We start from the raw sequence: 13,312 nt of genomic DNA on the forward strand, positions 1-13,312 counted from the left end.
TGGAGACCGTTACAACATTCCCTTGCCGGTTGGAGTGGTATTATTACTGAATAATATTTTATTAAAAATTTCTAGGCCATTTGGTAGTTAAAGATATTTATAAGGCTTCCTTTGCAGCATCTCAGCGAGACTCTTAAGCTCCTGCTGTGGAGCCACTCGTACTCGACAGACTCCCACCTGCACGCAGCGCACACCTCCGCCCTCCCTTGGCATGTGGCGTAAGCACCACGGAGCCGAGGTTAGAACGTGGAGCCGAGACGAGGCATGGCAGTGTGCTGATTTCACCCACTGCAGAGATCTCCACGGCTTCCCTGCCCTGATGCCTCATTTAGGTTTAAGGTAAAAGGAAGAGAGCTGGGAGGTAGGAGCGAGTAGGGGAGAGGCAGGAACAGGTAAGCAGGCAGGTGCTGCATGGGCAGAGGGAGACGCAGGGAGTGATGCAGGGCCGATGGGATGGGCAAGCTCTAGGCGAGAAACTGCTGTGTGGTAGGCAGCAGGAAGCGTCCCTAAGTGTACCGGGTAAGTGGGTAGAGCCCTCGACACGAGCAGAGGCCCCGCCGGTGCCAGGGGCTCCCTTGTTTGCTCACTCTCCGATGCTGTCGGCCACCGCACTCTTCTTTTTCTTGTCCTGGGCTCTTCTCCACAGAGATTTCCTGGCTCCTTCTTGGAGAGGACCGAGAAAGACAGGATACGCTGGCTGCCAGCTGATCTGTCGGCTCACCCTGGGCTTCCCACCTCACCCTTCCAGACCAGAAAGACAAGGCTGTGGAGCAGGGGTGGGCGCGTGGTATCCAGCCAAGCGCACCAGAGCTTCTCTGCTGGTGGGCTGCCCTGCGTGCCCACTCGTCTGCCTCATCTTTCCACTAATGGAGATTTGAAAATAGCAAATCCCTCCGGTGTTCCTCGTTTTCACCTCTCTCGCAGCAGCGTCTTCTCTCTCTGCCCTCCTCTCCCATGCTGCTCTGTCTGCTCTGAAACAGCAGGTGCAGTCCAGAGCAGCTCTGCATATTGTGAAGGTTGTGACTCTGAATCTCTATGACAGGTTTATTTTGAAGCTGACAAGAGGTTGCTCACGGCTCCTGGGTGGCAAGACACTGGTAGACTAGAAACTTGCTTCCTCTTCCTATTGCTTCTGTGGCCTGGGAGGAAGCCAGGGAGGGATGGGTGGCCGGTTCTCAGGTGGCTGGCGAGGGAATTGTCACACGCTGTGGATGGGGAAGGGCTCTGTAGTGAGTATAACGGACACTGCAGTGGGCTGATCACTTGGGGCCTTTGCAAATGTAATGAAGATGAGGTGACCTTGGGCTAAGGATCCCTATATCCATTGGATGGTGTCTTTATAAGGGGAAGAAGAGGTAGCTCTGGACACAGACACACAGAACAAAAAGCCAATTGACAGCTGAGGCCAAGCTTGGAGTGATGGAGTTACAAGCCAAGGAATGCTGGACCCTGTTGTCAGCTTCCCGAAGTGAGGAGGCAGCAAGGAAGGCTGTTTCTCTAGAAACTCAAAAAGAGTAGCCCTACCTATACTTTGATTTTGAAATTTTACCCCCAGAACTGGAGAGCACATGGTCATCATTTTAAGTCACTCACTGGTAATTTGTGAAGGTGGCCTCCTAAGAAACCAAGAGGGAAAACTTGATGAGAACTGAAACTCTGAAGTTGCATGAAAGGCATTTAGTGCATAAAGTAACAGGACTGTAAAAAAACAAATGAAAACACAGAATCAGATAAACTTTAAATTGTTCCACTCAAGCTCTAGAAATGTGGGTATAAGACAAGGCGCACACAGAGGTGTTAAGCTTCAGCCACAATTGTAGGAGCTCCTTCAAGATGCCAAGGCTGGGCTCTGGGGACACAAAGAAGGTCCTTACCTTTGCAATAGACAAGTTGAAAAGCCAAGTGCAATGTCACAGTATGTTCAATGGTCCTCTGAGTGTGGGTACAGATTACCACTAGAATTATTTCTTCTAGGAGTGAGAGGGGCAGAGTGGATCTCAAAAGCACATGGAGAAAGAATGGAAGAGAAACTCTGCATTAGTGTGCATGGGCAGGGAGGCCTCACCCAGCCCCTCCCCTCCCCCACTGCGTGCACCTAGCAAATGCCTTGAGACAATCCGGAAGAGGCTTCTCGGCTTCCTAGTGTTGCCTTTATAAATTTGTATGAGGCTTCAGGTGTCTTTAGAGGAGTTTAAGGCAAGCAGAGACTAAACGGGCTACATTGTCCTTGCTCTTTCCATCCCTGTGTTTGTTCAACATTCTGGAGTGGGGACTCAGATGAGAGGCACAGCAATCCAGCGCAGTGCAAGGCAGCTCCCTGCCCACTGGAAGTGGACAGTGGAGCTGATTAGACAAGATCATTACTGAAGCAAAAGCCTTAGGGTTTCCCAGCAGTCCCTGGATCTGATTCTTATTCCTCCTGAAATATATAGGCTGTGTAGAGACAGCCAGGTATTGTTAAAATGTTTGCCTCACTGAGTGTGCTTCATTTCTTCTTGTTCATACCAAGTTCACAATGTATAGGGCGTGAAGCTGGGATCATAGCTAAGCCTCAAAGGTCAACCTTGTGTTTTTTATTAAGACTCTGTAGATTCTGTTCTCCTGCAATTCCTTTGACTCAACTTCTCATCCCAAATGGAATGCCACTATGACTGACCCAAAAGAGGCAGAGGAGGCTATGGTGAGTTTAGCCAGTTTGCTATTAAATGTATTATTCCCATGCTAAGGCCAACTAACAGCTTTTGGCAAAGAATAAGCACTGCATCTACACCAAAATCTCCACTTAACATGGACCTAATTAGCCAAAAACCTCAAACACATGATTATGTGTTAGACACACACCTACAAAGAGGGGATAAGCTTAGAAAAATATAACCTTGCATTGCTGATCAACTTTTCCAAGTCTTTGGGAGGACAGACACCATTTGATTTGTGTCTCCTACAGCTTCCAAGTCTGCATAGTCATAATTGATGAACAGAATCATCACCTGGAGGCACCTGGGGGAGAGGTTTAATTCTGTTTGGTAGGCAGTGCTTCATGAGGCAGGCAGGGAATTGGAATGCTGCACTTTTAGAAAAGAAAAATGTCAAGAGGAACTGGTGGAAAAGTAAGCATTTTCTGGTTAACTATCAATTAAACAAAAATTCAGTTCACCAGAAGACACCTCCCCTTGAACATCCCAGTAATGGCATTTTGCTGAGGTTTTAGTCAGTGACAGCTAATGATTAAGCTGGACCTCACAGCACCATGAAATACTGCTCTTGAGGGATTGATAGGGGATGGTTATAACAAGACCCTTTGCCATTGCTACCCTAGAAATTTCCTGAATAAATGTTAAAGAACTAAGAATCTGAAATGCACAGTAACCTGAGTCTTGGAACAAAATATAAGGGATATATCCTGAAGAAAGAATTTTTTACCTGTGGATTCATTTAGAGGAAGGAAGAGAAACATCCATTCTCTGTGGTTGAGACTGTTCTGGAATGTGTTGGATGGTTGGCAACTGATGGTCTTCTATTATTCAATCCTCAAAAGAAGATGTAGTTCCTGGGAGCGGATGGGCAGTGCAGGACGGAGGCTGTGAGCCAGGGAACCTCCTGTGTGCAGGCTGAGAGTGACAGAAAGGAAAGCTGCAGAAGGCGCAGATTCTCAGGTTTCTTCCTGTCCCTTGGGGCCCAGGTTGGCTGTCTCTCTCGTTACCCCATCAGTGCCATTTCTGTTGGCGAAAGGAAGTATGGGGTGCCAAGCCCCAGCATGTCTGTTACCACTTGGCTCCCCAGGGCTCCCCAGAGGCTCACGCCTGGTGTTTCTCCTTATACCTCAGTGACCAGTAGCCATGATTTCACTGGGCCAGGAAGCTTGAAGCCCTATTGGCCACAGCTTTCCCAGGGTCTCTAGCCACAGAAACCCCTGTCACCCCTCAGCACTAGATCAGGATGTTCCCTTTCAAAAGTCCAAATCCTCACATCTAGCAGACTGCATTGGTTAGCATTCTTAGAGGAATCTGCCTGTGGCTCGGCCTCTGCCTCTGCCCCTCTCACTGTCTCTCTCCCCTACAAAATTTGCAAAATGAATTCTTCAGAGTTTTCCTCAAATCTGTGTAACTCATTCATTTCTGAATTCTTTGCTGTACCTGAAAGTCATGGAACCCATTTCAGAGTGATGACCCTCTTAGGACAAAAAAGCAAGAAAACATTTCAAAAGAATCCAGGACAACAATGCTCAAAATCATTTAAAGCAAGTCTTGTCATTAGTAACTGCAGCACATGCAGCACCCGGACTGTAGCCCCTATTATATGGGTCTTGGGAAATGCTTGTTCGTTCCACAGACACTTGCAGTCATTCAACAAACATTTGCTTAATAAACTGTTGAGTACTTCAGTGTACATTCCACCTTCAGCCCTACAGAGTATTTGAGCAGAGAGCAAGATGTAACTTTCATTTTTATTTATTTATTTATTTATTTATTTATTTATTTATTTATTTATTTATTTATTTATTTTGGTGGAACTGGGGATTGAACTCAGGCCCTTGCACTTGCCAGGGAAGTGCTTATTCTACTGAGCCATCTCCCCGGCCCAGCAACTTTCAAACATCCACCGGATGGTAGAATTGGTAGCAGGTGGGGCAGGTAAGCAGACAGGCATGAAAGGAAGCAACATGGGAGAGCACACCCTAGATCCCAAGCACAGCTCAAAACTCAAAACTCTCTTTGTAGTTTCTATCAGTTAATCTGTGCTGCAGCCTTACAGAATCAACCTGATTAGTTCCACTTTACAGTAGATGAAGCCCAGACACGGAAGGCAGTGGAACTCACTCCAGATTACGCAGCTAGCAGAAGTAAGGTCAGAAATTAAACACAGGAGTCCGATTAGTACTTCTGAAACTACTGTTCCTTCCTTGGGCTGGCAGTTGGTACAGAGTGGACCAGCTGGGGAGGTGCTATAAGATTAAGCCATTGCTAGGAGAAGGAGAGGGAGACAAAGCACAGGAGGGGAGGACAGGGAGAGCGCCAGCAAGGAAGCTGGGCTTTCTGATTGCAGAATCTGGGAAGTTAACAGTGCCTCTCGCTGCACTCTGACCTACAAGCAGAGCTGAGGAATATGGGTGAAATGACTAGAGATATGCTGGGGTGTGGTGCTTATCCATCAGGTAAGGATGTTTGTCCCAGAATGTCCCTTAAGATTCTGAGCCCAGCACCAAAAGACAGGTGTTACTTGTGGGAGAGACTCAGGCTAGCAATATATAGTCAGCTCTAACCACAACAGCACTTTGCTATTTTCAGTTGATTGTTTGAAGCTTTAGTAAGGGACCAGAGAAGTGTTTACAAGTGCACTGGTATGTATATGTGTGTGTGCATGTATGTATGTATGCCTCAGTTACTTTTCTCTCATTGCTGGTAAAAAAAAAAATACCCGACCCCCAAAATTAAGGAAGGAAAGGATTATTTAGCTCACAGTTTGTGGAAGTTTCAGTCCATAATCAGTTGGCTCCAAGGCAGAGGAGCAGCACATGGCAGAGGGCAGCAGTTCATGGTGGCAGAAGACAGCAAAACAGCAAGAGCAAAAAGGGAGGAGCAGTGGCAGAGAGCGAGCCTCTCTCCCTTCCTTATACTGCATTCAGTCTATCTGCCGCAGGTCGGCTATAACACTCACACCCATAATGCCAGCATTGGATCGTGAATTAATCACAAGCTCTCGAAGCCTCCCCATAACTGCATGAGGCTTTGTGGGGACAACTGAACACAACCATAACAATTTATTTATTTATTTATTTATTTAGCTACTCAGGAATCAACCCAAGGCCTCCATCATGAAATATACCTCCATCATGAAATATACCTTCATGAAATATACCTTCCTGATCCCAAGCATTTATCTCATATTGAGGAGGAGAGAGAAGTGATGAATTTGTGCTCTGTCTTGTCTAATTACTGATCACATTGCACTGCATCTTATTTAGGTCTCAGAGATTGTGTCACCATGGCAGAAGGTATATATCTCTATAGTCACTAGGTTGCCTCGGCTGGGATCTAACTTTCAATCCTCTTGCCTCAGCCTCCCAGAGTTCCAAGATTACAGGCATATGCTGTAATGCCATCATGGCAGCCAGTTTTATTCTTTATATGTAACATTTTGTAAATATTTAAATATATGGTATGACTTATGTCACTCCACTATATCTATGTGTATTGGAAATAGATAGATACAGAGATGGATTAAACTAGGCAAAGGAGTTTCAGTGCAATGTGAAACTACTACTAAATGTTTTGGGATCTACTTCCTGATCCCAAACATTTATCTCATATTGAGGAGGAGGGAGAAGTGATAAATTTGTGCTCTGTCTTGTCTAATTACTGATCACATTGCACTGCATCTTATTTAGGGCTCAGAGATTGTGTCACCATGGCAGATCTATGTGTTCACGTCAGTGTCAGAGTGACCTCAACCCTTCTGTCCAAAGACACAAACCCCGGTGACTAACTAGATCCTGACAGGGAAGGAGCTGTGAATGTCTAACCGCTACATCTTCTGGGTGCAGGTTCAGGTTTGGGGGCCTGGCGGGCAGGCTCCTAGGGCTCTGGGACCTCTCCATATGGCAGGGCTTCACCTGCCCCTGTCAGGCCTCTGTCCTGTGCCTCTGAAGGCCCTCCAAAAGCTGGGACCTGAATAGTTTGCATTTGATTTCTTCTCGGCTTAACGAACTGCCTCTGTAGTTCTGGCTGTGCTGTCATTAGCATCTCATTGCCTTGGGCACCAACTCAGGAGAGAGAGTTGTGTCAGGCAACCCCAAACCCTACAGGAATTGTACCAATTTACTTCACAACAACTAATTCACTTTCCTGACCCATCAATTCCCATAGGCTCAGCAAACCTTGCGTGAGAACACGTTGGTCACTCTTATCATCCTCGTGTGTCCCTGAATTGAGGTGGGTCAATGTATGCATACCTAAGGCCATCGTCAAGAACACAATGAACGTCTGAGCATTAAGGGTGTCAATATACTCCTGCCATGATATTTTATTGGGAAAATTCATCCGCTGTGTGCTGTAGGATACAGATTTAGCCTAAAGCAAATGGCATTTATTTATAGAAAACTGTATTTGCAAAATGTTTTGCAATTTTAGGGTTGTTAACTACATTCCAGGTTGGATATTGCACTACTGGTAGAAATTGGATTGCCACAGCCGGACTCCAGAGCCACCCCAAGAGCAATGGGATGAATTCTATAAGCAGGGGTGGGAAGAGGCCACATGGCCATCTTTTATCAGAGAACATCTTTGCTAATTATCATCTTTTATTTTAAATTTTTTTTGTAGTTTTTATGGGGATCAAAGCCCTGGTCCCTGAGCCTGTTTGCAGGCACTTTAATCCACTGAGCTATTCGGCCCACCCTTATTTTTAAAGAATTTTTAAAAAAATATTTATTTGGTACAGGGTATTGCTATACAACTTGGACTCATAGTGATCTTTCTGTCTCAGCCTTCCCAGCACTGGAGTTACAGGTATTTGCCACCACATCCGGCCTTGGTGGCCAGCTCAGTGTCCCCCCCCCATGTGGTACTGGGGGTGAAACCTGGGTCCTTGTGCTTGACAGGCAGGCTCTTAGACTGCTAAACTATCTCCCTAGCCTAAATTATCATCTTTTAAACCCTTAATTTCAGTTTATTTCTACTGTACAGGGACTGTGCACTTATTGAAATAGAATATTCCTTTTGAAAAGATGATGGAGTCTCCCAAATTTCTACAGCATTTCTACCAGTGCTATGAAAGATAGAGAAGAACTCTACCCAAAGACTGTGACAGCAGGGCCAGCAAGAGGGGAGAGCCCTCTAAGCAGAAGGAAGTAAGGTGGTCTTTCCCACAGGGACTTCCTTCCCACAAATATCTCCACCTCCGCCCACTCCAGCAAGGGCTGGGGGCTCTACAAACAAGTGTCCAACACCAGACACACCTGAGGCTTTAAGACCATGCCACTCTGTCACTTACCAGGAACAGGACAGTTAGAGGTGCACTCTCTGGGCTAAAGGAGATTCAGCTGGGCTTCTGTCTGGGCTCCATCATTTTAAGGAGCATCTCCCAAATGTATCTCCTTCTCCTTCTCCTTCTCCTTCTCCTTCTCCTTCTCCTTCTCCTTCTCCTTCTCCTTCTATTCTTTAAAATGTATTTAGTTGTTGCAGGGTCTCACTACGCAGCTCAAACTCTTGGTGATTCTCCTGCTTTCAGTTTTCCTAGCACTGGGATTATAGGTGTTTACCACTAAGCCCGGACTCTGGTCAGCTCAGCCCGCCCTGGGGGCAGCGCTGGCGCTGCATGTGGTGACTGGAATTGAGCCGTGGTCCCTGTGCTTGCCAAAGCAGGAACTTTATTCTGCTGAGCTATCTTGCTGGCCCCCAACTGTATCATTAACTGCACATACACATCTTCATCTGCCCTGGAACCAGGAGAGATGGCTTTCGGAGTTCACTGTTTGTGCATGTGGACCTGAATATTTTCTAAATTGAAGGGAGAGTATGGGAGAGCCCATCCTTTTTCCATCCTGCTCCCTACCTCTGACCCTTCCCCATATTGCCAAGTAGCCAGAACTGAAGGACACTTACTTTTAATTGGTGTAGTTGACAGAGGAGGAATTTAGTGGCGTATTATTTTTCCTAGCAAATGACTTTTACTCTATGTTAAAGAATATTGAGGAAGGATTTTTATTTCCCCCTGTGAAAGGATTTTTATTTCCCCTCCTATTTTTCCGTAATTGTCCTGACATTATCATCTGACTCATTCTATCTTTCTCTCCAGGATAAATAGGATGTAATTGTTTTACTTCTTAAATTTTTATTAACCGATTGGAAAAATTCGTACATCCTCAAAAATTGTTAAAATAACCATGTGTTACTTTCTTTTCTCCCCCAGGAATTTATTTTCTGTGATACTAAAGCGCTTGCTAAATATGGTTGTCCAAGTCATCGTAGGTTCAATACCACCATCTAGTGGTCATTTCGTGAAATGCTTGTCACTGCCTCTGTTGAACAGACTTGCAGAAGGAGGGCGGTGGGTTGATAATACAATTCTGTGTGGCGCTAAGGTCCCTATGAACAACTCACCGAACAGACTCTTCCACCCCTTGAGCGGGGTTCCATGGCAAAATTTCAAAAATCGTGTATTTAAAAGAAAGATTGCATCTTTACCCCTTTGTTAAATTAAAGAAAAGTATTCTTTCAGCTTCCCAGGGAATGAGGCTTATTTGTGCAGCAATTCAACTCAGAGTTCAATGAACTGACTCTTCCTCAGGCCACTCCTGCCTGTCCATCTGGGAACTCAGGAAGCCAGGAGGCCTGGTCAGAAGCTTCCCTGGGTCCCAATTACATCCTATTTATCATCAATTACATCATTTATCATCAATTTATCATCATTACATTTATCAACAATTACATCCTATTTATCTTGGAGTCCCCAGCCTGAAGGAGGCCACTTTACCAAAACTCCCAGCCACGGGGCTGTGGCGTGCATAAGCCTCAGCGTGGACAAGGCTGCCCAGCTGGGGCTAGTTGCTGTGCCTTGGGCTTTCTTTCGGAGCCACTATTCTGGATTTTGGTGTTTGCTCCCCACACTTACAATCCAGGATGGACATGAACTCCACTCTGGCACTTTTTGGAAGAAGTATTAAATGAATGATTTCCCACGGCTAAGGCCGTGCAGTATGGTCTGTGCGGGGAAGAGCCCCGTGTCGTGGAGCTCCTGTTCAAGACGCTTCACTCCTTCAGTGATCTCTGGGATTTGGAAGCAGCGTGCAGCGCTGCCTCCCGATGGCTCCAAACAGGCCCTTTTCCCTCAGCGAACAAGAGGAGGGCGGCGGGCGGCACCTGGGCCCTGGAGGAGACAGCTCTTAAGAAGCTGCTGGGTCGCATCTGGCCATCACCTGCCGGGATCCCTTTGACACCATTCCAGCTGGTTTGTCCAGAGATCTGGCCTGGCCGGCGCTGCAGTCTTGGTAAGGCCGAGGAGACCAGAACAAGTGTTCTGTGTGTGCATGATACTTCCCAAGGTGACACTCTGAAGTTTTGTGTGGTTTGGAACCGCGACTGTGCCAAGGAGTTCTAATTTCTTACAGAAGTCAGTGCTTTTAATCTCCTTTAAAGAGTTAAGTGAGGGCTCACAACGACTGGAAGAGAAATATCCAGTAGTGCTTTCTCCTCTCAGTGGGAAAAAAAAATGTCTTACCCTCTGCTAGGCATTTTCCATGGTTAGCACCTAAAATAGATTAAACATGCCTTACTCTACCTTTTACTCATCAAGAGTGTGGGTGTTTTTGAAAAGGTAGAAATTTCTACCTGTCTCCAATAAATGGATTATGAAGCTAAGCAATTGTGTTCTTACTTTATGGCCTAAAGACTTTGGAATCAGAAAAAAGTGGCTTCAAATTCAAGCTCCCAAAATATGCCAAGTGTGTGATATGGAGGCTACTGACCCCATTTTCCCCATCTATAAAATGGGCACAGTGGTAGAATTCCATGCATGCAATAGTTAAAGGAGACCTTGAACTCTCGTCACTTTCATAGTCCAGGGTCCCTACATCTTCTCTATGGAAGTGCTTACGATGAGGGCTAGTATGTACTAGCTGCTGGGCGTGTGCTTTACAAACGCTGTCCATTCACTTATTTTGCAATGGCAAAGGTAGGTAAAATGAACATCTCCTAATTTATATATGAACCATTGGTCAGACCTCAGCCCTCAGAGGCCAGGAGCTCAGGACATCCTTGGTGTCTTGGTTTTCTCACTACTGCCTTTTATCTTGTTTCTGGCAGGCAACTCTCCATCAGATGAGTCGGAGGAGCGGGAAAGAGACCCCAAGGTGCTGACATTCCCAGAATACATTGCAAGCCTGTCAGACTCAGGCACCAAGCGCATGGCAGCTGGAGTCCGCATGGAGTGCCAGAGCAAGGGACGATGCCCCTCATCCTGCCCCTTGTGTCATGTGACATCCAACCCTGACACTCCTGCTGAGCCCGTCCTTCTGGAGGTGACCAGAGCAGCCCCCATCTATGAGCTGGTGACTAACAATCAGACCCAGAGGGTAAGAGACCTGGAACTCAGATCTGAGAGGCATCATCCACACAGAGGGCTTTTCCAACTGGCCCGAGGAAGAGACAGGGTACAGCTGAGCTCCATGCTAGAATTTGGATAGGGAGATGTTGTGTTTGGGTACTCAGGGACTTAATTTGCTTAGATTTGCATGTTTGCATATTAAGTCAAATCAATGCATTCACAACACCCACAGTAATAAATTCAGGAGCCATAACAGGGCACTTGTAGAGTCTGAGCAAAGGAGGCTGGAAGGAAGTTTATAAATAGAATCAATTTGTGATCACCAAAGGCATTGTTTGGAGAGCCTGAGGCTCAGCTCTCTCACCTTGCTGGCATGGGAGGTGGCCCAGCTCTCTGGTGATCCCCAGGCCTGCAATGTAAGAAGTAGTAGTATAAGGTCCAGATCTCAGAGGAAGGGCCTGGCAGCCCCAGCCTGGAGGGGTTGCTTCCCCCACATCATTCTGACTCTAACAACAAAAATGCCATCACCACACAGACCCGTCTGCCTTTTGCTGTGCTGCTAGGTCATGACATTGCCCAGTCATTCTTATTTCACCTCTGCCTCTGCCTTTCCCTTTCCAAAGATGTTGAAAACAAAATTAACAGGCCCAAAAGAATAAAACAGGGAAAGGGGGCAGAGACGGTAACTTGGCCTTCCAGCCACCTCTAGGACATTTGGATAGCAAGTGAGTCAGAACAGACAGCAACAACCACAAGGCAGCTCCCCCTGCAGGACTTCTGGGAGTGTAGTCCAAGCTGCACGGAGACAAGACAAAACAGAAGCCCTAGATGCATGGTGCTACCTGAGAGGTGTGCCCATCCAGGTGGGGTGATAATTGCTTTCCTTTTTCTCTTTGAAGGGACACCTGGTGTGTCACAGTCAGTTTCATAGGTGTTGTTCAGACCAATAGGAGGGATCTGGCATATGTGTTTCTGTCACCTACGCACCTCCACCATAGAGACTTCATTGAGTGAAAATAAGGTTTTTCACAGGAATGAAAAGACAAATTGTTCCTGTGGCCTACATGTTCTTCTTGAATCTGATAGAGGCAGCTGTGGGAAGAGGAGAGGTAGATAAGGGACCACTGCAGGGGTCTTTAAAGGAAGGAAGGTGGAGGGGCGTGGTCACCTGGAGACCCTAAGCTGCCATGCCACGCCTTTAATCCCATGCCAACCCTCCCCTTGCCCACCCCATTTTTTTTTTCCTTCAGGCTGCAGCAGCTGATAACTGAGATGTCCCATGCCACATGCCTGAGGACAGTGTGTCTGAGAAGTGACCAGAACAATCCTTTGAAACAGGGTGTGCAAGGTGCAGAACAGATCAGTGCTTGGAGAGATCAGAAGGCGTCATCCTTCTTTATGAAGGGGGTATCTCAAGCAAAATAAAGACAGTACATGGAGTTTATCATCAGCCTGCCTTTTGCTAGGTCCCTTACTTGTGTGAAGGAGAAAAGGATTATTTAGCTCACAGTTCACAGAGGTTTCAGTTCACAATCAGCTGGCTCCAGGGCAGGGTGGTGTGACACAGGGCCAGGAGTTCATGGCATTCAAGACAAGAAAAGCAACAAGAACAAAGTAAGAGGAGCAAGGCTTTCTTCCTCCCTTGTACCATATACAAGCTGACCGCCCTAGGTTGGGCATAGCACTCATGCCCTCAATCCCAGCAGTAGACAAAGAACTAAGCACAAACTCTAGATTCAGCTGCCTCTGAAAATTCTGGCCCACATGACCACAGGAGGCTTTGGGGAACATCCAGACACAAGTCATAACATTCCAACCCTGGATCCTGAACACTGATGCAGATCCTTACAGAATGTATTTTGTCCACTTCTAAGAGTTGTCGTATTCCTAACTGTATCAGCATTGCTGAAATGTCCAAGTCCAAAGTCTCCTCTGAGATTTAAGGCAAACTCTTAGCTGTGAGCCCTTGTACAGATGAAAAGAAAGTTAAACACTTCCAGAATTCAATGGCACATGATAAGCATTTTCATTCTGTAAATTACAGAGAGTATAAAGAAATAGGGATCATCCAGTAGTCGATAATAGCAGTGGACTATATTGGAATATTTTGCTGAATTTATGCATCTACAATATTTAAATGAGAATGGAATACTCTTCTCTGACAAAACTAAACAAAAAAGGGGGATACAAATGAACTACCATTTTGTATCTGTATACTCAAAATAATTAGGAGAGATATACAGCTGCATTCTCATTCTCTCTCTCTCTCTCT

The 13,312-nt window shown here is 46.2% G+C and overlaps 1 protein-coding gene across 2 annotated transcripts in view; it reads left to right on the forward strand.

Moving 5' to 3' along the window:
* Nucleotides 1-13,312, forward strand: part of Astn1 (astrotactin 1) — a 310,603-nt gene that overhangs the window by 261,620 nt on the left and 35,671 nt on the right. For both annotated transcript variants that reach the window (XM_004626776.2, XM_023710344.1), the window contains exon 17: nt 10,800-11,068. In XM_004626776.2, coding sequence (XP_004626833.1) covers nt 10,800-11,068 — 269 coding nt within the window. The remainder of the gene's footprint in view (nt 1-10,799; nt 11,069-13,312) is intronic.

This window comes from Octodon degus, unplaced genomic scaffold (genome assembly GCF_000260255.1).
Source record: "Octodon degus isolate 3935 unplaced genomic scaffold, OctDeg1.0 scaffold00017, whole genome shotgun sequence".
Classification (NCBI taxonomy): domain Eukaryota; kingdom Metazoa; phylum Chordata; class Mammalia; order Rodentia; family Octodontidae; genus Octodon; species Octodon degus.